This window comes from Coregonus clupeaformis, chromosome 27, assembly GCF_020615455.1.
Source record: "Coregonus clupeaformis isolate EN_2021a chromosome 27, ASM2061545v1, whole genome shotgun sequence".
Lineage (NCBI taxonomy): Eukaryota > Metazoa > Chordata > Actinopteri > Salmoniformes > Salmonidae > Coregonus > Coregonus clupeaformis.
The window spans coordinates 38,547,147-38,575,091 of record NC_059218.1 but is presented as its reverse complement, the minus strand read 5'-3'; the positions used below and the strand labels follow the sequence as shown (position 1 = coordinate 38,575,091).

The 27,945-nt window shown below is 44.4% G+C and overlaps 4 protein-coding genes across 7 annotated transcripts in view; 2 read left to right on the top strand and 2 right to left on the bottom strand.

Moving 5' to 3' along the window:
* LOC121541946 (pre-mRNA 3'-end-processing factor FIP1) overlaps window positions 1-5,899 on the top strand; it is a 30,403-nt gene extending 24,504 nt beyond the window's left edge. For 3 of the 4 annotated variants that reach the window (XM_041851350.2, XM_041851351.2, XM_041851348.2), the window contains 5 exons: window positions 3,866-3,923; window positions 4,335-4,372; window positions 4,484-4,664; window positions 4,793-4,969; window positions 5,233-5,899. In XM_041851350.2, the coding sequence (XP_041707284.2) occupies window positions 3,866-3,923; window positions 4,335-4,372; window positions 4,484-4,664; window positions 4,793-4,969; window positions 5,233-5,356 (578 nt within the window). In that variant the 3' untranslated portion in view covers window positions 5,357-5,899. The remainder of the gene's footprint in view (window positions 1-3,865; window positions 3,924-4,334; window positions 4,373-4,483; window positions 4,665-4,792; window positions 4,970-5,232) is intronic. The other variant, XM_041851349.2, reaches the window with a different exon arrangement.
* A 1,494-nt stretch (window positions 5,900-7,393) lies between these two features.
* On the top strand, window positions 7,394-9,781 carry si:dkey-251i10.1 (uncharacterized protein LOC100038774 homolog). The gene is made up of 4 exons (XM_041851346.2): window positions 7,394-7,608; window positions 8,462-8,945; window positions 9,047-9,187; window positions 9,337-9,781. The coding sequence occupies exons 1-4, from the start codon at window positions 7,498-7,500 to the stop codon at window positions 9,492-9,494; spliced, it is 894 nt and encodes a 297-aa protein (XP_041707280.1). The 5' UTR covers window positions 7,394-7,497; the 3' UTR covers window positions 9,495-9,781.
* A 1,117-nt stretch (window positions 9,782-10,898) lies between these two features.
* Window positions 10,899-13,063, bottom strand: si:dkey-251i10.2 (uncharacterized protein LOC562682 homolog). The gene is made up of 5 exons (XM_041851347.2): window positions 12,788-13,063; window positions 12,319-12,431; window positions 12,088-12,197; window positions 11,247-11,311; window positions 10,899-11,158 (listed from the first exon to the last, which is right to left on the bottom strand). The coding sequence occupies exons 1-5, from the start codon at window positions 12,975-12,977 to the stop codon at window positions 11,049-11,051; spliced, it is 588 nt and encodes a 195-aa protein (XP_041707281.1). The 5' UTR covers window positions 12,978-13,063; the 3' UTR covers window positions 10,899-11,048.
* A 660-nt stretch (window positions 13,064-13,723) lies between these two features.
* On the bottom strand, window positions 13,724-27,344 carry si:dkey-251i10.3 (uncharacterized protein LOC553498 homolog). The gene is made up of 15 exons (XM_041851345.2): window positions 27,238-27,344; window positions 24,317-24,413; window positions 23,947-24,017; window positions 23,677-23,741; window positions 23,327-23,475; window positions 23,090-23,245; window positions 22,889-23,008; window positions 22,557-22,651; window positions 20,000-20,123; window positions 19,792-19,869; window positions 15,952-16,357; window positions 15,399-15,808; window positions 15,023-15,207; window positions 14,794-14,893; window positions 13,724-14,640 (listed from the first exon to the last, which is right to left on the bottom strand). Exons 1-15 carry the CDS (start codon window positions 27,288-27,290, stop codon window positions 14,350-14,352), a joined length of 2,400 nt encoding a protein of 799 aa, XP_041707279.1. The 5' UTR covers window positions 27,291-27,344; the 3' UTR covers window positions 13,724-14,349.
* Between the last annotated feature and the right edge of the window lie 601 nt (window positions 27,345-27,945).

Below are 27,945 nucleotides of genomic sequence, written 5' to 3'. Positions count from 1 at the left end.
TGATTCGGACGACACTTCCTCAGGGCTAGCAACAAGGCTACCTTTCGGGGGTCCGAAATTCGAGCCCTCATCCTCACAGTGTCTAGCTGTATCCCCAGGTAGTCAATCTGATGAGTGGGCCAGGGCGCGCTCTTTTTCCAATTCACAGCAAACCCCAGACTTGTGAGATGCATCACTGTCTGTGTTGTGTGAGTGATCGCCAGCTCTGCTGACGGGGCGAGAACCAGTAGATCGTCCAGGTAGGCTAGTAGCCGTATTCCCTGACGACGCAACGGTTCCAATGCCGCCTCCACACACTTGGAAAATGTGCGAGGTGCCAGGGCGTATCCAAATGGCATCCTCGTGTATTCGTACGCCACCCCTTGAAAGGCGAACCGCAGAAACTTCCTGTGACGCGGCTGAACCGGCACATGAAAGTACGCGTCCTTTAGGTCTATGCTCGTACAAAAGTCCCTTCTCTGGACACATTCCAGCAGGCGTTTTGTCGTTAGCATTCGGAAGGGCCGTTTGGTTATGCTCTCGTTGAGAATGCGTAAGTCCAAAATCGGCCTCACTCCCCCTGTCTTTTTGGGCACTAGGAAATAAGGCGAATATAGCCCTTTGTTCCTTTGCTCCCGGGGAACTACTGTCACCGCCTCCTTCGCCAAAAGTTCCGTAATCTCTGTCATCAGAGCGGCCACTTTGTCTGGCGTTTTCATCACCGTCTCCACCACTCCCCTGAACGGGGGTGGGGTCCGGTGGAATTGGAGAGCATAACCCTTCTGCAACGTCTGTTCTAGCCAGCGTGAGAGGGTGCAGCTTCTTCGCCACTGCCAGCAATGCAGAGAAAGCGGCTGAGCACGAAGCTGTGGTGCATCCAGTAGGAAGGACCTGTATTCCTCTATGGCCCTTACCGCCACTGTTCCCCAACATTGAAGTGGTGGAACAGCCCAAGGTGGGCCTCCCGTGAAAGGGTGTGGAACCATCAATGCGTTCTGAGAGAGAAAGAGGAGCAGGGACGTCGGTTAAACTCGTAACCGTCGTATTCCTGCCCTCCTTGAACGCATCGCGGGTCTGAATTGCGCTGACCGAGGTCACAGCCTGCGGCAGGGCACCATCCCCAGCAAGCGATTGCATCATCTTAGGTGACTGCAATTCGCTATCAGAGCCCTTCACTACAGTACTCATAGAAGTCTGTAGTATGAGGTCTCTATGAGGTAAAACAAGGCGGCGCCTTGATACCTTCTTAACTTTCACCTTCTGTGTGTGTTCAACTCTGCACCCCTGGTGGGTTGATTCACACTCAGTGTGGTGAGTACTAGCTCGTTCTGTCAGGGGAGCCGATACGTTGGTTATACCCATAACCCTAGTAATCCGGCCCTCCGTGAACGTAGCATGGTTCTGAATCGCATTAACCGAGACCTTGGTCTGCGATAATGCGCCGTCCCCAGATAGCTGCTGTGTTACAATGCCTGGGGGCGCCGATACTCTGGACACCTTCGTGACCGCGGTAATCGGGCCCTCCGTGAACGCAGCATGGGTCTGGCTCGTACTAGCAGAGACCTTAGTCTGTGCTAGTGCGCCATCCCCAAATAGCGGCTGCGTCCTCATGTCAGAATCTGACAGAGACTGCTGCCTGCTATGTAAAGCACTTCTTATACGTGAAGTGTGATGTGACGACCTGATTGAGGTCTTATGGATACCTACTCTAAGTGCCTGTTCAGCAACGCACCTCGGTGGGCTGAACGGCTCTTAGAGTGGTAAGGAAGAGAGGGTGAGATTTGAACGCTCTCGGACGTATTATGGAAAAGAGGCTCTTTTTGACAAAGTCAGGTGGAGCCAACTCTTTATTAAACACATCAACAAAGGCATTTACATCAACACCCATCCCTTCAACCGAAGGGTGGGGGGGAACAGTGGGCACGTTCGACACCATCGACGCGTCCTCCATCCACTCCCCCGCGTCCCGTCACGTACGCCTCCTTTTGCCTCCCTTGGAGGGCCAGGTCGGCGTCCTCGTCACCTCCCTCGCCGGCTGAAGTGGGGCTACTGTAGCTGCTGGAAGGGCGGGGCCCGTTCCCTTGCTGCTCGCTGCCGCCGGATGACGCCGATTACGCCGCCTCGCTGTAGACCCCGGTCTACTTTGAGGGGCCAAGGTAGATGGCCTCTGGGACGGAGCGGGGCCGAGTCGTCCTGCCAACGGCAGGTGCTTGGCCAGCTGTTTCTTCTCCTCCTCCAGTTTGGAAAAACGCTCCGTCGCCTCCTTGACTGCGACCCCAAAGAGGCCGTCGTCAGAGAGGGGGGCGTTCAAGAGAGACGTCCTGTCTGCCTCTTTCATGGAAGTCAATGACAACCAGAGGTGTCGCTCCCCGACCACCGAAGTGGCCATGGACCTCCCCGCGCAGACTGCGGACGCCTGTGTTAGGTGGAGTATGGCGCCAGAAATTCTGGACGCCTCCTCCACCTCCTCCGGTGCCAGCTCTGTCTTGCCCGTGGTTAAACGGGACAGAGCGGCCGCCAAGAGGCCAATGTTATTAGCTGCTGCTACAGCTTGGGCTCCCAACCCCAAAGGACTTCTCTAACAGCGACGCTGTGAGTCGGTCCTTCTGGGATGGCAATGTGGCCTTCTTGGAAGAGGGCCAAGGGCTCGAACCCGGTACAAGATACGCCGCCATGGCGCTCTCTAACCTGGGGATTCCCTTGCCCTGGAACCTTCCTTCCACTCTCGTGAATGGGAGGTACGCTTTCACTGGCGAACGCGCCGCTAAAGGTGCCTCCCACAAGCCCTCAACGTACCTGGCCAAAGAAGGCATGGCAGGAGCCACTGGCTCTGCCACCTTCTCGGCCTGGAATAAGGACCGCCCTCCATCATATCAACCTCCGGTGCGGAGGGAAGAGGGGGCAGCCTTATCTCCAGACGTTGCGCAGCTCTCTCAATAAGACCCGGAAAATCCGCTCTCAGAGAGGCTGCAGCGAAGGACAGGGCTTCTGATCTCTCAGAGCTTGTGTCCCCTTCGCTATAGGGACTACAAGCCCTCTCGCTTTCCAAGGGAAAGGGGGGCTTGAAAATATGAGGGATGGGGTCTGACTGTTCCATCGGAACGCCGGACTCCTCCTCAAAATCCCTATCCTACCCCGAGTCTGCGCCGTCGGACGACGCCTCTGAAGCAGAGGCTAGTATCGACAGCACGTCCTCAAGGGGGATGTCCTCCCTAAAAAACGCCCAACGCTGCTTCCTCTCCTTTAAAGAAAGGAGGGCGCAGGAGGCGCAATTCGGGAGACTGCAGACGCCTTCCTTGGCATGCTGGGATCCCAAACACACGAAACACAGGTCGTGGTGGTCACCGGCCGCCATAGAAGTGCATCTGCACTGAGCTCTGAAAAGAGCTTTTGGGGGTGGGAAATCTCCCGGTGTGCTCATTTAGACGACGTTGATGACTGGAATATCAACGGCGTTTTCGTCCTGAGTCTTCGTGCTTCGTCTTTTCTTGGCTCTTCAGTCTAGTCATCCAGTCGCTGAAGAAAAAGGGAGGCTGATTGAGGGGAGGCATCCCCTCTTATAGGGACACCTGTGCTCCTATTGGCTGCAGGTGTGTGCATAATTTTGTCTCAGGCTGTTGCTGCCTTAGGGCAGAGGGTAAACCACTAGGAGCAGAGCTCCCCTATGGGGCGGAGCTCCACGATATAGAACTCTGTGTAATCCTTAGTTTCTCAGAGGATGCAAGAGAAATGCATTTAATTGTAGTATGATAATATTATACAACATGCTTTGAAATGGCTGTAAACATACATAACCATGAATCTAGAATTGTAATCTGAATTTGTATGTTACATAGTTATACAAATATTTGTTGTTAGTGATGATTACATACTGCTTTTCCCCTAGGCCTGTTCCCACCTCCCCTTGCTCCTCCCCCTACCTTGATGATGCCACCAGTGGATAGGTACGTGAGAGTCAATAGACTAATTAAAATGTACTAACGCATTAATAAGGCAATATGTTCAGACGCTGCTCTAAAGTCACGCCCAACTCAAAAATGTCCACAAACCGGTTTGCCTGGCCACTCTTTTGATGATAGATCAGGTACCTCTGCTGTGCTATCAACCATAGCTGCAGGAAGTAGGGGTGCTGAGGGTGCTGCAGCACCACCTGAAAAAAAATGTCTCACAAAAGTAGTGCACTGGGCCTTTAATAGTCCTGTATTAGCAGACCAATATAGCAGTCTGTAGCGCAAGCTAAAAAATATTTCAGAAACAAATTGCAGCACCCCCACCCCCAAACATCTTCCTGCTGACTGCAGGGAGGCATCAGACTCAGAGAACTTCTGTTTCATAATTTCTTCCCTGAATTACAGCAGTAGAGCCCCTCTTCCTTTCGGATACAACAGTGGAGGTATGTATGGTGGTTACCTTGCAGGTTAAAAATACAATTGTCATGCCTTATGCTCCACACATCAAATAACTTCCCCTTGTATTGCAGTTAATGCAGTGTATTTTCTTTCAGAGCCAAGCTTCATTAACTACCCTCCAGTCTCATCATCACACATGCCGTGGGGCTCTGTGCTGGAGAAGGGGGGTGGGGAAGACGGAGGGCGAGGGCATTGGGAGTACCAAGGAGGTCATAGAGAAAGAGACAGAGAGAGGGATCAAGAGAGAGATCATACTCCAACCACCAGCGAATATAAGTGTGTAAACAAAACAAATAAAATGTTAAACAGTGTAGATACTGATCCATTTGCTTATGATGTTTTGTGGGAACTTTAACCTTTCGCATGCCTTAACTTTCTCCCATCTGTCCTGATATCTGGCCTAGTGAGGATGACCGTTACCACTACTACAGCCATGATCGAGAGAGTGAGCGAGAATTTGAGCGCAGTTACCTTCATGTTCACGACAGCAGCGGTGAACGTAGCAGGGAGAGGGAGGAGCATCAGCGAGACAGACGCCATCGTGACAAGGAGGAGAGTGGTAAACACAAGTCTTCCAAACGGTGAGGGAAAGTTAGTATTGTCAGATTGAGAAAAAGGAAAATACAGTAGGACAGACAATTTGTGATTTAATGCAAATATATTGTGCACACTGGTTAGTTTTTACTTTACTGGCCTACATTTATGAGATTGATGGACATAAGCTCCATTGATGAGCTTGTGGTTCTTATAAACTAGCAACGTGTGGTTACTCACTTTAAGACTTAAGATAAACACTTACAAAAAATAAAAACAGAATTATATTATATTATTAATTTCCTTACAGCAAGCAGCATGATGATGAGGGGGAGGTGCATCGCAGACACAAGCACAAGAAAAGCAAACGCAGTAAAGAGGACAAGGATGACCCAGAGGATATGGTGGGGCGTGGGGAAGAGCACAAGGACTGAAAAAAACAGAACACTGCGGCTCCATGGCTAGTTCTTACTTTTTGTAAAAAGAAAATGACCATGGCTAGACAACTTTGATTTCTTGTAAGGAAAAATTGGATATGAAATGTCCATTTCAAGTGAAGTGATTGGAATCAAGACAGAGATTCCAATCTAACTGCTTCTTAAGTTGTTTCAATGGTGTGTAGCCTAAAATACAAATGTAATCACACTAGAATGATGATTTTTACTCATGCATTGATCATGGACATTCTCAATTGCATCATTCCATTGTCCAGATTCCCCATAATTGTCAGCGTTAGGACAGGCCCCATCTTGCTTTGTCATATTGTAAATATATAGAATGTCATTTCTTTGCCAGAAGCCATTTCAAACACTGTGTTGATACCACTTTTTCTATTAAAAATATGACTTGATACAAATATGTCATCATGTAGATTAGATTCAAACTATCTTCTGACATTCTGGCACAGAGTAGCAAGGTATAATATAATATAATGCTGTATACTATCACCTCTCTTTACATTAAACTAAATCCTGACCTGGGCTCTACTATTTTTTTGTAATCTGTGACCATCAACCATTTTGACTATGCGTAGCGTAGTTTGTAATCACAGCAGTGTTTGAGGCCTTGCTTTATTACGCTGAATTTTTTTCTGACAATGCACTTTATTTTATTTTTTTCTTTTTTTATTTTTATTTTTTACCTTTATTTAACCAGGTAAGCCAGTTGAGAACAGGTTCTCATTTACAACTGCGACCTGGCCAAGATAAAGCAAAGCAGTGCAATAAAAACAACACAGAGTTACATATGGGGTAAAAAACATAATGTCAAAAATACAACAGAAAATATATATACAGTGTGTGCAAATGTAGCAAGTTATGGAGGTAAGGCAATAAATAGGCTATAGTGCAAAATAATTACAATAGTATTAACACTGGAATGCTAGATGTGCAAGATATTATGTGCAAATAGAGATACTGGGGTGCAAAAGAGCAAAGTAAATAACAATATAGGGATGAGGTAGTTGGGTGGGATAATTTCAGATGGGCTGTGTACAGGTGCAGTGATCGGTAAGGTGCTCTGACAACGGATGCTTAAAGTTATTGAGGGAGATAAGAGTCTCCAGCTTCAGAGATTTTTGCAATTCGTTCCAGTCTTTGGCAGCAGAGAACTGGAAGGAATGGCGGCCAAAGGAGGTGTCGGCTTTGGCAATGACCAGTGAGATATACCTGCTGGAGCGCAGACTACGGGTGGGTGCTGCTATGATGACCAATGAGCTAAGATAAGGCGGGGATTTGCCTAGCAGTGATTTATAGATGGCCTGGAGCCAGTGGGTTTGACGACGAACATGTAGTGAGGACCAGCCAATAAAAATGCAGCAATAATCTAAATTCAAATTTTGGCTATGTCCAACAATTGCATGTGAAGTGGTGGTGATGAACCATCAGGTCATGATAGACTTCTCATTTGACATTTGTTACATTTTGAAGGGCACTATGACAATGTTGACTAGGCATATTCAATTTTATTTTATGGGGTTTAGATTATAATAGGAAAACATGTTGCATTTTATCTGCAACGTTTAAAATGCTTGCGCCCCACTGAATAAACCCCTTATTACATAGGCATTCAGAGTAGGAAGAAGTTGTAACTTCCACTGATACAGTGTCGGTCAGATATATTCTGGGTCCCGTTGATTGTTGAGATTAAGGATGGGTATGATGATCTGATCCTAGATCTGGGTTGTCACCAGTTACCACAGCCACAAAGTTGTAAAAATCGTAAAAATTCATGAAAACAAAATGTTGCTTTTTGGTCTTAATTTAAGGTCAGGGTTAGGCATAAAGTTAGCAGCGTGGTTAGGTTTAAAATCAGATTTTAAGACATCATTATGACTTTGTGCTTGTGGTAACTAGCGACGACCCTAGATCTGTGATTGCGGATAACTTCTCCCCTGCCCCTATCGTCAGATGACAATGAAATATGAGTTCCCGCTGTGTCTCGCGATCTTCTGAATTCATAAAATTCCTACACGTCTATAAAATCGGCCATTTCGTGGTAGGCCATCCGCTGTTGCAGGGCAAGTGGGGTTATCGCTGTGTTCTTCTGTCTGCAAGTCAATTTACAACTTCGCACAATGAATGAGACCGCAGTTTCATTTGCCAAGGATTTCTTGGCTGGTGGCATCTCTGCTGCCATCTCCAAAACGGCGGTTGCTCCCATCGAGAGAGTCAAGCTTCTCCTTCAGGTAGCTATTGGTCCATAGCTAGCTAACGTTATGCCGCCGCTGCTACATGCGAAGCATCAGCTAGCTAACTTAGCAAGCTAGCTGTTTTTACTGGCTAGAGAAATGTACGCTGCTTATTATCACCCTTGCGGTAACTTAAGTGTAGCTAGCTATGTTTTCTTTTCAGTGTATTAAGACTGTTATATTGATATCTGTTTAATAAACGCAGGATGGGTGTTTAGCATCTTCTGTTGGTTGCCATAATTCGAGGTCATGAGATGTTTCAAATGACCTACACACGAGCCGAGCTAGCCGGTTGGCTAACGCAGTCATCATTAGAACAGGTTGGCTAGCTCGGCCACACAATGCTAACGTTAGCTAGCTAACAAAGCCAGGGCCAGTCTATGACATTGGGCAATTCATCTTTCTGTCTGGCACCTGATATAGTTAGCTACACAACTCACTAACATGTCGTAACAATTTAGCTACGTTACTCAACTAACTAGCTTGGTTTAGTAGTAAATCATACCGGTGAAATGTCCATTATCACGAATTGAACAATCGAGCTGTTAGGTAGGTAGCCACGGTGGTAGAACTGAGGTTAAACTAGCTACCTGGTTGGCATTGAAAGTCTGCAGGGTAATTTGACCGGCAAACATTACCCACCAAGTATTGGTCTGTCTTGTTCAATTAGATAGTTGATGAAAATCGATAGCAATCAGAAAGACCGGATTTAAGCAGGTGGCAAGGTCGAGACGAGCAGAGCTCAGGGATGGCTGAAGGGCTTACGTCAGTTGTACCAGCTTGCCATTTAAGGGTTTATATAGTTTATCAACTGATAAATGTTATTCAAGTTTTCTCCTATTCTTCACAGGTCCAACATGCCAGCAAGCAGATCAGCAAAGAAATGCAGTACAAGGGTATCATAGATTGTGTTACCCGCATTCCCAAGGAGCAGGGCTTCCTTGCCTTCTGGAGAGGTAACCTGGCCAATGTCATAAGATACTTCCCCACCCAGGCCCTCAACTTTGCCTTCAAAGACAAGTACAAGAATATCTTCCTTGACGGCGTAGACAAGCGCAAGCAGTTCTGGAGGTACTTCGCTGGCAACCTGGCCTCTGGCGGTGCTGCAGGAGCCACCTCCCTTTGCTTTGTCTACCCTCTTGATTTCGCCAGAACCCGTCTGGGAGCTGATGTCGGAAAGGCTGGCGCGAGAGAGTACAATGGTCTGGCAGACTGCTTGGCGAAGACGTTCAGGTCTGACGGTATGAGGGGTCTGTACCAGGGCTTCGCAGTGTCTGTCCAGGGCATCATCATCTACAGAGCTTCCTACTTCGGCATTTATGACACAGCTAAAGGTATATTCTTTTTTAAACACTGATAACATTTTCACTGAAAGCTGTTGGTTTCTGGACATTTGTGGATATGCATATGTAATATTCTGTGTGGTATGTAACAGGTATGCTGCCAGACTCCCAGAAGTCTTCCATCTTAGTGAGCTGGGCAATCGCTCAGTCTGTAACTGCTGTGGCCGGCCTGACCTCCTACCCCTTCGACACTGTCCGTCGTCGTATGATGATGCAGTCTGGCCGTAAAGGAGGTGAGTTTTTCCTGTCTCCCAAACCATTTAGTGTTATCACGTTTAAATGATTAGGGAGAAATTGCACATCTGGAAGACTGTAGTAGCAACATGCTATTCCAAATACTAAATTGGCATTACGTCCTAACTTGCGTGACCTTTTTCTCCAGCTGATATCATGTACTCTGGGACCATTGACTGCTGGAAGAAGATCGCTCGTGATGAGGGTGGCAAGGCCTTCTTCAAGGGAGCCTGGTCCAATGTTCTCCGAGGCATGGGTGGTGCCTTTGTGCTGGTCTTGTACGATGAGCTAAAGAAAGTCCTTTAAATTATTATTTTTTAACATCACTGTTGAATTTACATTAAATGGCTAAATGTAACTTTACTTTCCACTCCTATGGATCCTGCATTCTGCCTTATTTATGTGAACCAGCTAGTGGTATTCTACTAGTTGAGGGCGGCGGCTGCTGTAAGTTGTGCATTTTATCATTCAAACGTTCCATTCTCATTTACCAATGTCATTCCTGTATAAGAAACCTCAAATACTACTCCTGTCCTCCAGCGGGTATGTTTCTAACCACCACTTGAATAAATTCATTATAATGGACAAACCTACCCTGGAAGGTTGTCAATGGTGTTTTCTTTTTGTGGGGGCTGTTAAATAAACTGTACTATTGGTATGCAGGTTTGTTGAATGTCTGGGATTCAGAGATTTTGGGAAATGAGCACTGATTGGATAATCAAATGCATGAAGTGGATTACACCACTTACTGCTATATTTACATGTGCTAATCTCCTACTTAGCCTCTGCATTGTGGCCACGGTTATGGTTGTAGTCTACTACAATTTATCATTTTAGCATGTAATAAACTGTTCTGGGTTGAGTTATGGCGTAATGATCCAAGAAGTGAAATATAGTTGCTGACAAGTTTGAACAGTCTTAACATAATATTTACTTCGTGCCAATGGTGTCAGATGCCTTGTTGGCTAGTCTTGCCATAGGCGTGTTATATGATCCCAGCACATTCCATTTTGGCTTGTGACAGCTCACACAGCTCCCATTTTTTTTTTTTTCTACAGTTGGAATGTAGTTGAACTCCTGTCTACATTTTATGGGATACTTTTCTTCAGTTCTAATGGAGTAGTCTACACTGGTGGGAAATCTGGTGTAGTTGGCCTACTTATGGTAGACAAAGTATGCCCTCTAGTTGTCAGAGTAAACACAAACTCCTACATTGTCCAGTTTCCAATTAAGCCCCATTTATACCTGGTTCCGTGTCCTTTGTCCTGATCTTGTCCACATTGTGTGCTCACATTTTTAGACTGGTGTAGACGATTAAAAGACATTGATCAGATCTTCCGTAGCTAGTCAGTCATTGTGTAGACTGATCTGGACAGTAAACCATTTAAATAATTATCTGCCTTAAAACAAGTGATTGACTGGTGGCACCATTGGCTTATGGCATCAATGTGTCTTAAAATAAATAGCTGTCAAATAATTTGCATACAGGGAGGAACCAGGAAAACTGGTCAATGTGTCAGTGGACAGATATTACATTTTAATAAAGTGTAGACATTTCTGAAAATATGGGCACAATCAGAATTTGGACAAGATCAGGACAAAGAACGCATGTTAGCAGCACGTATAAACGAGGCTATATTGAGGTAAAATAATTAGGATGGATTTAGTGGCCAAATTGAATCAGGGCAAAACAAATGTATCACAAATAGCTGCATGATACTGTACCTTTTATTAATCAGTAAAACTATATGAAAAGTACTTTTTTCTAATACAATGTGTTAATTATGCAATCAAAATATTTTTCCCAATGAAAGCGGGTGTTGCCAGCTGCTTCGGTAGTATCAAAATGGAATGTAACTACTATCTTGGGAGCATCTGTGAAACCAGCAGACATGGGGCAAGAAGCAGCAGAAATCCTTTACTGGCCATCCCTGGATTTCCACCTGCAGCCAGACCAATGCCCTCTGATCCTGAGACACAAGACACAATAGAAAGAGCTCAGCGCAGAGAAAGTGAGATGGGTCATAATCTAATTTACCATAGTACATTCACACCCACCTTTGGTCAAAATTCCTGACCTGATATTCAACCAGTAGACAGTGCGCTGTTGGGCTACAGTGGCCCTGAAAAAAAGTGCAATGCAGATTAATGAAAGCTTGCCTGTCAAAGTGCTGTTATTCAAGCTGTGTGAGGGAAACATATTTTTTTTGCTGACTTTTAACTTAAATTGGCACATCATTAGAATTTAATGGTAAATGTACCTTTATTCTTAGAATTCTTATAATACATTACATTAGTTAACATTGTCATATAATTTGTGTAATACGTGCGGAGGAAAATTGATAATCTAGTTTTATAGACTCACAAAGGGTTCAAGATTAGATTTGGGGCTCTAGTCAATCTGTATCGCTGAAGCCTAAAGATTGCGCACTGGAAATGTAAAGCTTATTCCCGATTGAGCATACATATGCAGTGTTTCCCGTGAATGCAGTCTTCGCTAACGCCGGAACATTGCTTTTAACATTGCCTCTGGAGGTAGCGGTCGAGACGTAGCAAATACGCAAGTTTACATTTGAGTAATGTGTGTAGTCGACTGTATTTTTACGAAAAGTGTAGTAAGGGTAATGAGGCTCTAAATTGTATCAATTACGTAAAGCTGAACTTCAGCTATACACAGACCCGTCGCCAGACCTCAGTCTTAAGGGGGGCATATGAAATGCATGGGAGGGCAGGGCACAATTGTTATTAGCCTACAGTACATATATTTAATAATAAATTCCGTCAAGTGGGGGGGCACAAGCATTTTTGGGGGCGGGCCCGGCCCCCTATGGCCCGCCCATAGCGATACAGATTGGTGGCTATACAGATTGAATAGAGCCCTTGACGTTCACGTTCTTACATGAAGTAGATAGTGCTGGTGTTGTTGGGTGGCATCCAGGTAAACACAGTAGTGCCGTCTTTCAAGTTAGTATTGGCATGGGTGATGGCACCTTGTGCATTTCCTGAGCACTTGGAGACACAATCATAGTTGTCAGCCTCTTTCTAAAATGTTTAGTTTACTCTTGGAATTCTGACCCTTGGGTGCATGCCAAACCCCAATTAGGTTAAGGATGGGAAGCTAGGAACATACCTGCAGGAATTTGGTATCTGGAGGAGGAAGTTGCCAACTTCCTAAAGCATTAGTGCTGGCTGCTGATCGGGCCTCCAGAAGCACGCCTCTGTAGTTTGCTCCAGTTATGGTCACTTATGGGGAAATACACCAACAAACAGTACAGGGTGATACAGATGTGCCATTGCGTTCCCCTTCATCTGCAGAAAGGTAGTATCTTGAATCAATGCTAAGGCATGGTAAAACAGAAAATGTAAGAGGCCTCAGACACACCGAAAAGTGCCTAGTTGTGGCCGTCATTGGCCTGCCACTATGAATTATGAACTGTATTTTTAAGACAACACATTTTTCTAATTTGTGAACTATTTGTTAGGGTTATTTCATAACGTCAGCAGACAAGTGTTACTGGTCCGATCAAATCAGAAAACACACCTAGTTCCTTGGACATGTCCAAAGCTGTAAGGTGTGGGTAGGATGTCCAACATCTTACCTGTAATGGGCTGGCCAGTCTGAAGGGTCCTGGTGCTGGTAAGGATGGTGTAGGGTGCTGGGGTGGGCTGTGGCTGCACCCCAGAGTGGCGAGGGACCATGTCATCACAGGCAGAGGTGGGTGCACCATTGGGAAAGCCAAAGCAGGGAGAGAGCACTTGTAGTAGGACCAAACCAAACAACAGCTCCATCAGGTCAAATCAAAATAATCCAGCACAGCAGCACTATGTACAGAGGGCAGGTGGGGGAAGAGTGAAATGGGAGCCTTGAATGAAGAGGGTCTTTTGAAGCAAATTACTGCTGAGTCACTCATGCACATGCCTGTGCACTAACAAGGGTGAGCCCTTGACATGCGCAAGAGCAAGTCCCCATATTCTATTCTCCCTCTTCTCTTTTTATGGCAAAACAAAGCAACTCTTTATCCACACAGCTGTGAAAAATTACAATTATTCTCACCAGACTCGTGCACATGCCCGTGCACCAACAGGGGTGTCAGGTGAACCCTTTACCATGCGCAAGCAACAGTCCCCTGTTCCATTTCCCCCAAAATATGTTTATCCTCTTGCCGTTTCATGGCAAAACAATGCAACTCTTTCTTCTCCACACACAGCCGTGAAAAATGACAATTATTCTCACCAGACTCGTGCCTTGATGTCAGATTCTCCGAACTGCAATGGAAAGTTATTGTGCAATGTTTTATCTCCAAGTCATGTCATCAACAGCAAGCATTTACACCATGATGAGGAAAGGCTCTAATCTATGGATTACTGACCATTGCTCTGGATGAGTAGAAAAATAATATTCCTACTAGTGAAATATTTCTCAAGAATCAACTCTTTCCAGCAAAAGCACTCCACGTAGCAAAACGTTAAGCATAACAGTAAAAAAAAGAAAACAGCACCTCATACAGAATAGTCCTGAAGGTGCCAGACAGTGAGGTTTATTAGGTTTCATTTGTTTTATTAAGCACTTGAAACCAACAAAACAATTACATAAAAATACATTTACATGAAAGTTTACTTTTATATCCTCTGATTACCTGATTTTTGTTGACATATCATCAAAGATTCACAATATAATTTCATGAGGTCATGGTCTCATTTGAGCTTCTATTTTAAATCAGGAGTGCACAACTCCCTAAGAACCAACAGGCCAACTGACAATCCTTACAGAGGCAGGTAATGGTAAATAGTCACAATTGCCCAGAAAGCACACAGCTTGGTTTCCTCTCATCTGAATCAGTCACTAAAATAGACAGACAACCAGTAGACACAGAACCCTCAACACTGAAATACAACCGGAGGGCTCGATTCAATCTGTAGCGCTGAATATCAGCGTTACAGCGTGCTTGACATTTAAAAGGCAATGTTTCTGCGTTCGCGGAGACGGCATTCACTGGAAATGCTGCATACGTCAGCTCAAATCGGAAATTACCTTTATATTTAATCGCACAATAGCGCTGAACTTCAGGGATACGGATTGTATCGAGCCCCTAACCTAATGAACAGAAAGAGTTCTTATCAACAGTCTCAGACATTTCAGTGATGACAACCCGTAGGACCATCAGTTCTTTTTGTGTTTGTGTTTCTTCTTTTGCTGCGAGCGTCTTTTCTTCTGAGCGCCTTGGTCTGACTCCAGGTTTATATTGGGCCCTTTCCCTGTGACTGCCTGTCTGTTGTCCTTTATTAAGTCCTCCCGAGCAATTGGCTCAATGATGGCACCTAACTGGGTGACGACCTTTGGCGCCGTGATCTTCTGCACTGTGTTTTGGGTGTTCCAGGTGCGGCCAACAGGAGAACGGATGGTGCGCTCAAACTGTGTGGGGTTCTCAAATGGGAATGGTAACTGACTCACCTGCAAGAGATGAAGAAAGAAGAAGTCAAACCATAACACAATGTCATACTTGTTTCTTTTTTTGGGGTGGGGGGGCTTCCTCCACCTCCACCCCCATATGACAAAGTCATATCTTTCTAGTAAAATAGTATGCAAGTCACTGAGCTAGGTCACCTGGTGTGCAGCAATGGAGGAATCCCGCTTCTCTGAGATGATGATGTTAGGGAGCTTTTGGTCTTGCCTTGGTGGAGGAGGAGCAACTTTTACCCGGAATCTTCAGTAAGACAAAAAAGCAAACCATATTAGGGGCACAAACTCAAAAATACCTCCACTAAACCTGCATGATACTACTTAGAGCAGTTTGTCAAATGACCACAATTCGATGCCATTGCCATCTACCTACCTCTTGCGTTTGCTACGAGAGGGTTGGAGACCGAGGCCTCCCCACTCTCCCCATCCAGGCAAAGTCAGGTCAATAACCTTCGGCCTTCCTGCTTCCTCCTGTTTCCTTTTGTCCTTCAGGAAGTCGGAGATGACATCATCCCCTGCAAAGGCCTCTTTAATGATGACCCTCTGTTCCTCCTTGTCCTGAGATGGCCATACATTACATGACAGAAAAGGCAGAGTTTAATTTCCCAGATAACAGCATAGAATACATAAAGATCTTTTTGCAGGCAGGTGTGCTGATTGGCGCATTGAAGCCTCCTGCAGATTAAAGGGCACTCGTTTCAGATGCGCCTTGAAAAATACATGTATTTGTCTTGTACTGTGTCCCTTACCTCAACATCCTCGACAGCTGTTGGAGCCAACGGCACTTTGATGACCTTCGCCTCCTTGGTCAGAACCTCATTTGGATCAATCACTCTCTTTCTCTTTCTCTTTGTCTGTTGAGTTGCAGACTGAGGGTCTGTTTCCTCTGTGCTTGGAGTCTGGGTGATTAGAGGTGCTGGGTCATTGGCAGAGACGTCCTGACTGAGCAGCTCCACATCCTCCAGGGTCCTAACCCGCACCAGGCCCTCCTCCAGCAGGGCAGGGCTCTCCCCCTGGCCTACACCTGCCGCTGCCTTGGGTTGGTCAGCTGGAGGCTCCACGTGGTTCTTCACTAGCCCATGGAACAGGCTGGTGAACTCTGAGAGCCCAGCCTCCTCATCATCGTCAGAGATCTCTCCAGTCTCAGCTTTCTTCCCATCTGGAGTTTGAGTGGAAAAGGAGTTGTTGTACTTTGTGAGAGACAACACAAACACAAAACTGGGAACTTTACATTTCACTCCTGATCATGAGTATGAAACTAATCTGCAAAGACGTGACCCTACATCAATATCTTGATCTTACCGTCATTCTCCACCATAGACATGGGTGCAACCTCAACATCTTCAGTTTGACGCAATTTCCGCCTCTCCTCAAACCCTCTTAAAAGTGCATCTTCTTCGGTTTCCTCCATCTGGTCCTCATCCTCCTCTTGGTCATCCTGTCCTTCTCCTGGTTTTCCCACTTCTCCGTGACCAACAACAGGAGACTGTATACAGCTGCTTTCCTCCTGCACCGTAGGCTCTGTAGAAAGCTTGCCTCTCATCCATGGATTCACCTGGTCCAGTATGGGCTCTGCGTCATTCACAAAGTCTGGCAAGGTCTCTGCTGAATCCTCTTCATCCTCCTCCTCATCTTCGTCAGCAGGTATTACCAACTTCTGGGTCAGATCTTTGTTCACTTCCAGCTGCGTCTGCATGGCTTTGCGAGCCTGGGGACCAAGAGAAACCAAATTAGTCTCCATCAATTTATTTCAGGCATGGGGTCTCATGACACATACCTATGGCGATATATTTGAAACATTTGATAGAAATGTATGTAGCGAGTCACAAACAAAAAAGTGTTGTGCAAATGTACAGTGGCTTGTGAAAGTATTCACCCCCTTGGCATTTTTCCTATTTTGTTGCCTTACAACCTGAAATTAAAATGGATTTTTTTGGGGATATGTATCATTTGATTTACACAACATGCCTACCACTTTGAACACGCAACATATTTTTTTATTGTGAAACAAACAAGAAATAAGACAAAAAAACGGAAAACCTGAGTGTGCATAACTATTCACCCCCCCCAAAGTCAATACTTTGTAGAGCCACCTTTTGCAGCAATTACAGCTGCAAGTCTTTTGGGGTATGTCTCTATAAGCTTGGCACATCTAGCCACTGGGATTTTTGTCCATTCTTCAAGGCAAAACTGCTCCAGCTCCTTCAAGTTGGATGGGTTCGGCTGATGTACAGCAATCTTTAAGTCATACCACAGATTCTCAATTGGATTGAGGTCTGGGCTTTGACTAGGCCATTCCAAGACATTTAAATGCTTCCCCTTAAACCATGAATTTCCTTGTATTTAGCGCCATCCACCATTCCTTCAATTCTGACCAGTTTCCCAGTCCCTGCTAATGAAAAACATCCCCACAGCATGACGCTGCCACCACCATGCTTCACTGTGGGGATGGTGTTCTCGGGGTGATGAGAGGTGTTGGGTTTGCACCAGACATAGCGTTTTCCTTGATGGCCAAAATGCTCAATTTTAGTCTCACCTGACCAGAGTACCTTCTTCCATATGTTTGGGGAGTCTCCCACATGCCTTTTGGCGAACACCAAACGTGTTTGCTTATTTTTTTCATTAAGCAATATCTTTTTTCTGGCCACTCTTCCGTAAAGGCCAGCTCTGTGGAGTGTCCAGCTTAATGTGGTCCTACGGACAGATACTCCAATCTACGCTGTAGAGCTTTGCAGCTCCTTCAGGGTTATTTGGTCTCTTTGTTGCCTCTGATTAATGCCCTCCTTGCCTGGTCCGTGAGTTTTGGTGGGCGGCCCTCTCTTGGCATGTTTGTTGTGGTGCTATATTCTTTCCATTTTTTAATAATGGATTTTAAAATGGTGCTCCGTGGGATGTTCAAAGTTTCTGATATTTTTTTATAACCCAACCCTGATCTGTACTTCTCCACAACTTTGTCCCTGACCTGTTTGGAGAGCTCCTTGGTCTTCATGGTGCCGATTGCTTGGTGGTACACCTTGCTTAGTGGTGTTGCAGACTCTGGGGCCTTTCAGAACAGGTGTATATATACACTGAGATCATGTGACACTTAAATAATGTCCAACTGTGTGCAATCTAACTAATTATGTGACTTCTGAAGGTAATTGGTTGCACCAGATCTTATTTAGCGGCTTTATAGCAAAGGGGGTGAATACATATGCACGCACCACTTCTCAGTTATTTATTTTTTATACTTTTTTGAAACAAGATATTGTGGCCTGTGGAATGTTGTCCCACTCCTCTTCAATGGCTGTGCGATATTGCTGGATATTGGTGGGAACTGGAACACGCTGTCGTACACGTAGATCCAGAGCATCCCAAACATGTTCAATGGGTGACATGTCTGGTGAGCATGCAGGCCATGGAAGAACTGGGACATTTTCAGTTTTCAGGAATTGTGTACAGATCCTTGCGATATGGGGCCGTGCATTATTATGCTGAAACAAGAGGTGATGGCGGCGGATGAATGGCATGACAATGGGCCTCAGGATCTCGTCACGGTATTGCTGTGCATTCAAATTGCCATCGATATAATGCAATTGTGTTCGTTGTCCGTAGCTTATGCCTGCCCATACCATAACCCCACCGCCATCATGGGGCACTTTGTTCACAATGTTGAAATTAGCAAACCGCTCGCCCACACAACGCCATACACGTGGTCTGCGGTTGTGAGGCCGGTTGGACATTCTACTCAATTCTATAAAACGACGTTGGAGGCAACTTTAACAGCTCTGGTGGACATTCCTGCAGTCACCATGCCAATTGCATGCTCCCTTAAAACATCTGTCGTATTGTGTTTAGAGTGGCCTTTAATTGTCCCCAGCTCAAGGTGCACCTGTGTAATGATCATGCTGTTTAATCAGCTTCTTGATATGCCACACCTATCAGGTGGATGGATTATCTTGGCAATGGAGAAATACTCACAAACAGGGATGTAAATTAATTTGCGCACACCATTTGAGAAAATTAAGCTTTGTGTGTGTATGAAAAATATAAATTATACTAAATATAAATTATACTTTTATATTTATAAAAAAATAAAAAATTAATTTCTTTTTTAGTCATTTAGCAGACGCTCTTATCCAGAGCGACTTACATGAGCAATTAGGGTTAAGTGCCTTGCTCAAGGGCACATCGACAGATTTTTCACCTAGTCGGCTCGGGGATTAGAACCAGCGACCTTTCGGTTACTGGCACAACGCTCTTAACCACTAAGCTATCTTTTATTTTAGCCCATGAAACATGGGACCAACACTTTACATGTTGTGTTTATATTTTTGTTCAGTGTAGTTTCAAAAACATACAGTATGTCATGATCCAAAAGCAAAGGAGTCATCATTAACGAAAACAGATGATTGTTTTTTTCTGGTTAACACAGCACATTTTGCCAACATATTTCTTACTTTGCAAAGACAAGCGGTCTAATATGTTTTTGTGAATGTGACATTTGTGACTCCACAGATTAATTTTGTCACCTGCATTATACATATTTGTGCCTTGCATTACATTCGACTGCCATCCCATATTTGTGAATTGCATTTTACGGCTCATTTTGTGCAGATTAAAAGCACGGCATCCATATTAGGGCTTCCTCAGGTGGGATCCTCCTGGCTAAAGCAGTGTCCACAGCGGTGGAGTGGGCTCCATCTTTGACAGGTCAGCCCTCACACACACAGGGTCCCACTTCTTAATTAAAAAAACGACATCATTTTAAACTAGAAATTAAATTGACATCAACCTTGGTGACTGATTACATTATGTAAGACTGATAAAGAGTAGTATAAACAGTATTACCATTTTATATTTTGGATTCAGACCATAGTCATCACATTTACATGTACACCAACTTTGCATTATCATTTGCAGATTGTAATTTATTTTAGTCTTTAAAAAAATATTGGTATCTTCGTGACTCACTACTTATATATTTTAAACATTGATAGATTTCTATCTCCATATGATACCGCTCTCTTTTCTGAAAACACTGGTTCTCTCAAACTGCCAGGCCAATACATTTCAAATATATTTGCACATAAATTATTGTGACTGGTAGCTTAATATCCTTTAAAACAAACAACATCTAAAAACAGTTAAAAAGCACATTACCCCATCATCATATTTTGCCATGATGGCCTTGGACTTGGCCCATTTGCCACTGTTCTGGTGCTTCAGAGACATTCGTTCCTGTGGGAATAGAGATGAAACAGAAAAAATAAGCAGGTTTAATGCTAATAATCACAATTTATTCTTAGGTTCTTTCAAGTTGTTTCTATCAATCTCTCCTTTCATGTAAAGGTCTCACAAAGCCTATTACCTTCATTCTTGACAGTTCCATCTTCTTCAGTTCCTCCAAGGCAGCAGCAGGGTCTGTCTTAACCATTTCATCAAACTGTTTCAGATACTCCTTACGCATCACTTTCTTCTGTACCCTGTGGTATCTGGGGAAGAAATGGGAATGTTATTCATCAAGTAGTGCCTCTGATGTTTCCTTGCAGTGATGTTACACCATTCACATGCCACCTTCCTTCCACCATCTCAGTTAATCAACCTCCTCCTGGATCATCGAATTTCCTTTTACTTTGCATTACTCATCCTCCAGCAGAATTTACAGCTACACAAGTCAGGAATTTCTTCTCACCGCAAACTTGAGGAATATCAATACAACAGTTCATTTTTGTAGTGCAAAATAAATAAAGTGTCAAATAAGTATCAAACCCTCCTTAATATAGGGAACTATATTGTAAGGATATCTCAAACCCTCCTTAATATAAGGAACTATATTGTAAGGATATCTCAAACCCGCCTTAATATAGGGAACTATATTGTAAGGATATCTCAAACCCGCCTTAATATAGGGAACTATATTGTAAGTATATCTCAAACCCGCCTTAATATAGGGAACTATATTGTAAGGATATCTCAAACCCGCCTTAATATAGGGAACTATATTGTAAGGATATCTCAAACCCGCCTTAATATAGGGAACTATATTGTAAGGATATCTCAAACCCGCCTTAATATAGGGAACTATATTGTAAGGATATCTCAAACCCGCCTTAATATAGGGAACTATATTGTAAGGATATCTCAAACCCGCCTTAATATAGGGAACTATATTGTAAGGATATCTCAAACCCGCCTTAATATAGGGAACTATATTGTAAAGATATCTCAAACCCTCCTTAATATAGGGAACTACAGTGGGGGAAAAAAGTATTTAGTCAGCCACCAATTGTGCAAGTTCTCCCACTTAAAAAGATGAGAGAGGCCTGTAATTTTCATCATAGGTACACGTCAACTATGACAGACAAAATTAGAAAAAAAAATCCAGAAAATCACATTGTAGGATGTTTTATTAATTTATTTGCAAATTATGGTGGAAAATAAGTATTTGGTCAATAACACAAGTTTCTCAATACTTTGTTATATACCCTTTGTTGGCAATGACACAGGTCAAACGTTTTCTGTAAGTTTTCACAAGGTTTTCACACACTGTTGCTGGTATTTTGGCCCATTCCTCCATGCAGATCTCCTCTAGAGCAGTGATGTTTTGGGGCTGTCGCTGGGCAACACAGACTTTCAACTCCCTCCAAAGATTTTCTATGGGGTTGAGATCTGGAGACTGGCTAGGCCACTCCAGGACCTTGAAATGCTTCTTATGAAGCCACTCCTTCGTTGCCCGGGCGGTGTGTTTGGGATCATTGTCATGCTGAAAGACCCAGCCACGTTTCATCTTCAATGCCCTTGCTGATGGAAGGAGGTTTTCACTCAAAATCTCACAATACATGGCCCCATTCATTCTTTCCTTTACACGGATCAGTCGTCCTGGTCCCTTTGCAGAAAAACAGCCCCAAAGCATGATGTTTCCACCCCCATGCTTCACAGTAGGTATGGTGTTCTTTGGATGCAACTCAGCATTCTTTGTCCTCCAAACACGACGAGTTGAGTTTTTAACAAAAAGTTAGATTTTGGTTTCATCTGACCATATGACATTCTCCCAATCCTCTTCTGGATCATCCAAATGCACTCTAGCAAACTTCAGACGGGCCTGGACATGTACTGGCTTAAGCAGGGGGACACGTCTTGCACTGCAGGATTTGAGTCCCTGGCGGCGTAGTGTGTTACTGATGGTAGGCTTTGTTGCTTTGGTCCCAGCTCTCTGCAGGTCATTCACTAGGTCCCCCTGTGTGGTTCTGGGATTTTTGCTCACCGTTCTTGTGATCATTTTGACCCCACGGGGTGAGATCTTGCGTGGAGCCCCAGATCGAGGGAGATTATCAGTGGTCTTTTATGTCTTCCATTTCCTAATAATTGCTCCCACAGTTGATTTCTTCAAACCAAGCTGCTTACCGATTGCAGATTCAGTCTTCCCAGCCTGGTGCAGGTCTACAATTTTGTTTCTGGTGTCCTTTGACAGCTCTTTGGTCTTGGCCATAGTGGAGTTTGGAGTGTGACTGTTTGAGGATGTGGACAGGTGTCTTTTATACTGATAACAAGTTCAAACAGGTGCCATTAATAAAGGTAACGAGTGGAGGACAGAGGAGCCTCTTAAAAAAGAAGTTACAGGTCTGTGAGAGCCAGAAATCTTGCTTGTTTGTAGGTGACCAAATACTTATTTTCCACCATAATCTGCAAATAAATTCATAAAAAATCCTACAATGTGATTTTCTGGAATTTTTTTCTTCCAATTTGTCTGTCATAATTGATGTGTACCTATGATGAAAATTACAGGCCTCTCTCAACTTTTTAAGTGGGAGAACTTGCACAATTGGTGGCTGACTAAATACTTTTTTTCCCCACTGTATATTGTAAGGATATCTCAAACCCTCCTTAATATAGGGAACTATATTGTAAGGATATCAAACACTCACTTCTTGCTTTTTATTTTTCTTTCCCTTTTGGCTTTCGCTTCATAATAAGACTGTAGTACTCTGGCTTTTTGAAGTTCTGCACGACGGATCTTGGCCTGCAAAAAAATTTAATAATAATGTATTATATATTGATTGTAGATATGCGAGTCAACCAAGAAACATTTAGAAAAACTCCCCAATTTGTACATTGTCCTTTTTGTCCACATACAGAATGAAGTCAAGACCAGTAGTGTGTGCAGGCCTGTGTCCTTGCCCAGCACTAACACACCATATTCAGCTTATTTTATGCATTTCACCACATGCCGGATGTCATGCTTGAGGCGGGGACTCACCTCCTCCAGACTCATGGCCCTCAGAGAGGCCTCCTCAGTGGGTGTCAGGACAGGGTCATGGAGAGGCTGCTTGTTCATGCGTAGGAGGCTGAATATCTCCTGTTCTAGGGGGGTTTGAGCCTTGAACATAAAATATGCATCTGAAATTAGTTTATAATCGTGGAACACACAGAAAAATCCAAAGGATCTTTTTACACCCACCTTCCATCCAGCTACCACCTGCTCCATGCGTTTGGGTCCAGAGGGCTCCTGGTTCAGTGGGAAGACCAGCTGCTCCGCCTTCTGGTTCTGTAGGACCACACTCTGCCAGCGAGACACCTCTTTTGACGTTTTCTCAAAAGCCACTTCTCTTTGGATCTGTAAAAGGAAATTTGTTAAATCCTCTTGAGTCGTGAACAGTGGCCTGACTAGACATCCTGCCCCCGTCGGTGTTCTTACCCTTTCTGTCTCCTTCCTGGTCAGGGGTGTCTCCAGGGTGCTCTGGTTATGTTGAAGGTTCTTCAGCTGCTTTTTCATCTTCATTAAGGCACTGGGGGTCTTATCCAAGGTTCCAATGAGGTCAGACATATTTATTTTGTCTCCTTCACCTGTCAGTCATGACACGCAGACAGACATACAGTTCAGACTCAGCTTATTGTCAAATCACATTTTGGATTTCCATCACTGTTCCTGGATCCTGTCATTACAGACATTTAGCAACACTTTTCACTAATTAACTGGCAAAATATCTTGATAAAAGCACAAGGCATTTTCATAGGAGTAAATCAGGTACATTTAGCATCATTTACCTTCTGCATTGACTGTGAATTCTGACACCTGAATGCTTGCTTCAGACCGTTCAGTAAGCTTCTTCCTGATCGTTAGAATAATGCACATTGACAAAAAACAGATCAAACATACATGACCACAAAAGCAACAAGTAAAAATGTAACATTAAATACTGGTGAATAAAATGAATTGGTGGGCCAAGTTCTCCAGTCCTCATTTCTCCTGTATAACTCCAGAAGCCCCACTCATCTAGGAAGGTACTATAGGAGCAATGTTGCTACATCTCTCACCTCTTCTTCCCCCCGAGCGAGCTGATGGCCTCCAGCAGTTTGCAGTGTTTCCTCTCGTCATCGCTGCCTCCCTGTATCAGACAAAACACACATCAGGGCTCTACAGTGCATCCATTTTACTCGCATATGAGCCTAAATATTTTGCTGTGCGACCTGGAATTTGTATTTAGGAGCACCAGTGCGTCTAGAAAAATTACCTGGACGCACACGTGTAAAAACAATCCGTAATGAATGTGCTTTGAGAAGTCAGCTCATACAGATTCTCAATATAGTGACCGCCTCCTGCATGTTTCTAAAATTCCAAATAGACAGATATGCTACCGTCTTATTATTGCTCAAGATAATTACTGCACGTGTGTGTGTATCCCACCTCATCCTCACTAGCACTAATATTGTCATCAGCCAGTGCTTGATGAAGCTCCACTTCATCCTCGTCATCCATCCCCTGGACCACCGTCTCACGGGAACTGGAGTGGGGGACAAAAGAGCTTCCTGTTACTTTGCACTTAGTTACCTTTTATTCCATCAACATTAGCCCTGGAGTTCTGTGCAACGTGTAGTAGTTAGCTAGTTGGCCAACTGTCATATATATATATATATACATACATACACACATACACACACAGTGGGGAGAACAAGTATTTGATACACTGTAAGTAGGAAAACCTGCAAAATCGGCAAAGCATGTAGAGGTCTGTAATTTTTATCATAGGTACACTTCAACTGTGAGAGACGGAATCTGAAACAAAAATCCAGAAAATCACATTGTATGATTTTTAAGTAATTAATTTGCATTTTATTGCATGACATAAGTATTTGATCACCTACCAACCAGTAAGAATTCCGGCTCTCACAGACCTGTTAGTTTTTCTTTAAGAAGCCCTCCTGTTCTCCACTCATTATCTGTATTAACTGCACCCGTTTGAACTCGTTACCTGTATAAAAGACACCTGTCCACACACTCAATCAAACAGACTCCAACCTCTCCACAATGGCCAAGACCAGAGAGCTGTGTAAGGACATCAGGGATAAAATTGTAGACCTGCACAAGGCTGGGATGGGCTACAGGACAATAGGCAAACAGCTTGGTGAGAAGGCAACAACTGTTGGCGCAATTATTAGAAAATGGAATAAGTTCAAGATGACGGTCAATCACCCTCGGCCTGGGGCTCCATGCAAGATCTCACCTCGTGGGGCATCAATGATCATGAGGAAGGTGAGGGATCAGCCCAGAACTACACGGCAGGACCTGGTCAATGACCTGAAGAGAGCTGGGACCACAGTCTCAAAGAAAACCATTAGTAACACACTACGCCGTCATGGATTAAAATCCTGCAGCGCACGCAAGGTCCCCCTGCTCAAGCCAGCGCATGTCCAGGCCCGTCTGAAGTTTGCCAATGACCATCTGGATGATCCAGAGGATGAATGGGAGATGGTCATGTGGTCTGATGAGACAAAAATATAGCTTTTTGGTCTAAACTCCACTCGCCGTGTTCGGAGGAAGAAGAAGGATGAGTACAACCCCAAGAACACCATCCCAACCGTGAAGCATGGAGGTGGAAACATCACTCTTTGGGGATGCTTTTCTGCAAAGGGGACAGGACGACTGCACCGTATTGAGGGGAGGATGGATGGGGCCATGTATCGCGAGATCTTGGCCAACAACCTCCTTCCCTCAGTAAGAGCATTGAAGATGGGTCGTGGCTGGGTCTTCCAGCATGACAACGACCCGAAACACACAGCCAGGGCAACTAAGGAGTGGCTCCGTAAGAAGCATCTCAAGGTCCTGGAGTGGCCTAGCCAGTCTCCAGACCTGAACCCAATAGAAAATCTTTGGAGGGAGCTGAAATTCCGTATTGCCCAGCGACAGCCCCGAAACCTGAAGGATCTGGAGAAGGTCTGTATAGAGGAGTGGGCCAAAATCCCTGCTGCAGTGTGTGCAAACCTGGTCAAGACCTACAGGAAACGTATGATCTCTGTAATTGCAAACAAAGGTTTCTGTACCAAATCTTAAGTTCTGCTTTTCTGATGTATCAAATACTTATGTCATGCAATAAAATGCAAATTAATTACTTAAAAATCATACAATGTGATTTTCTGGATTTTTGTTTTAGATTCAGTCTCTCACAGTTGAAGTGTACCTATGATAAAAATGACAGACCTCTACATGCTTTGTAAGTAGGACAACCTGCAAAATCGGCAGTGTATCAAATACTTGTTCTCCCCACTCTAGATACATATACACACACAAAAGTATGTGGACACCCCTTTAAATTAGTGGATGTGGCTATTTCAGCCATACCCGTTCCGGACACGTGTATAAAATCGACCACACAGCCACGCAAATCTCCATAGTCAAACATTGGCAGTAGAACGGCCTTACTGAAGAGCTCTGTGACTTTCAACGTGGCACTGTCATATGATGCCACCTTTACAACAATTCAGTAAAATTTCTGCCCTGCATTTTTGTGTATGGGTGCCCCGGTCCTCTGTAGCTCAGCTGGTAGAGAATCACCTTTCACCATCTGGCAGTCCAACTGACTAATCTGGGTTTGGTGGATGCCAGGAAAACGCTACCTGCCCCAATGCATAGTACCAACTGTAAAGTTTGGTGGAGGAAGAATAATGGTTCGGGCTTCGCCCCTTAGTTCCAGTGAAGGGAAATCTTAACGCTACAGCATACAATAACATTCTAGATGATTCTGTGCTTCCAACTTTGTGGCAACAGTTTGGGGAAGGCCCTTTCCTGTTTCAGCATGACAATGCCATTGTGCACAAAGCGAGGTCCATCCAGAAATGATTTGTCGAGATCGGTGTGGAAGAACTTGACCGGTCTGCACAGAGCCCTGACATCAACCCCATCAAACACATTTGTGATGAAGTGGAACGCCGACTGCGAGCCGGGCCTAATCGCCCGACTTCACAAATGCTCATTGGCTTAATGGAAACACCCGCAGCAATATTCCAACATCTAGTGGAAAGTCTTCCCATAAGAGTGGAGGCTGTTATAGCAGCAAGGGGACCAACTCCACATTAACGACCATGATTTTGGAATGAGATGTTCGACGTGCAGGTCTCCACATACTTTTGGTCATGTAACGTAAGAAATAAGTCACGATTACTTTGGTCAGCTAGGTAGCTAGCTTGACCGCTAATGTTAGCTAGCTAACGTAATTTGGTGTATGTGGCACCATCTGTGGCTCTCGACCTTCCATTTCAAGTAATTAGTCGCACTGTAAAGAATATAAATTGAGACCCGAGTTATTGAAAAGGTGAGTTCAGTGCACAAACCTTGTCATCTTCATAGTTTCTCCACTCTTTCGTGCAGTTTTTGACTTAGCCATTTTGACTATAAACTAGCTAGAAACACACGTGCAATGTAAATGCCGTATGGGAGTCAAATCTGTCGTATGCTGTCGTAAAAGCGCGTGCCCCACAGCTGCCATGTTCGAGTACATCAATGCTGCGTAGTGCGCAGTCAGCGCTCGTGGCCCAGATCTGCTGAAATTGACAAGTATGGGTAACAGGATACTTGGAGCACAGATTGAACAATGAGGTTAGTTATAAAAAATCTTTGCTTGGAGTGTGTCTGAAAGTGGGCGTTGCAAAAGAAGTGGGTGGATCAACAGCGATTGGTAGCTTAATGTTTACATAGCAGGTTAAGAACTAACGTAGCAGGTTAGGATAATTAAGGCGGTAGGTTAGGATAATGAGTTTAAGGTCAGGATTTGCAAAACATGCTACAGTTTTCAACAATTGATTAGAATTGCAGCCCAATCAGACACGCAAAACGGTCTTGAGTGGCAACAAATCTGCCCAATTAGCTGATTCGCTTTCCATACACCCACTTCTCTTGATCCTCCCACATCTACTGACACGGCCACTTTCAGACACACTCCGTTTATGCAGTTACCCATGACTCGAAAAATAACGCCCAACTCTAATCATGACCATCCATGTTCATAATTAATGACTTATCTTCTTCTGGTCTCTTTGAAC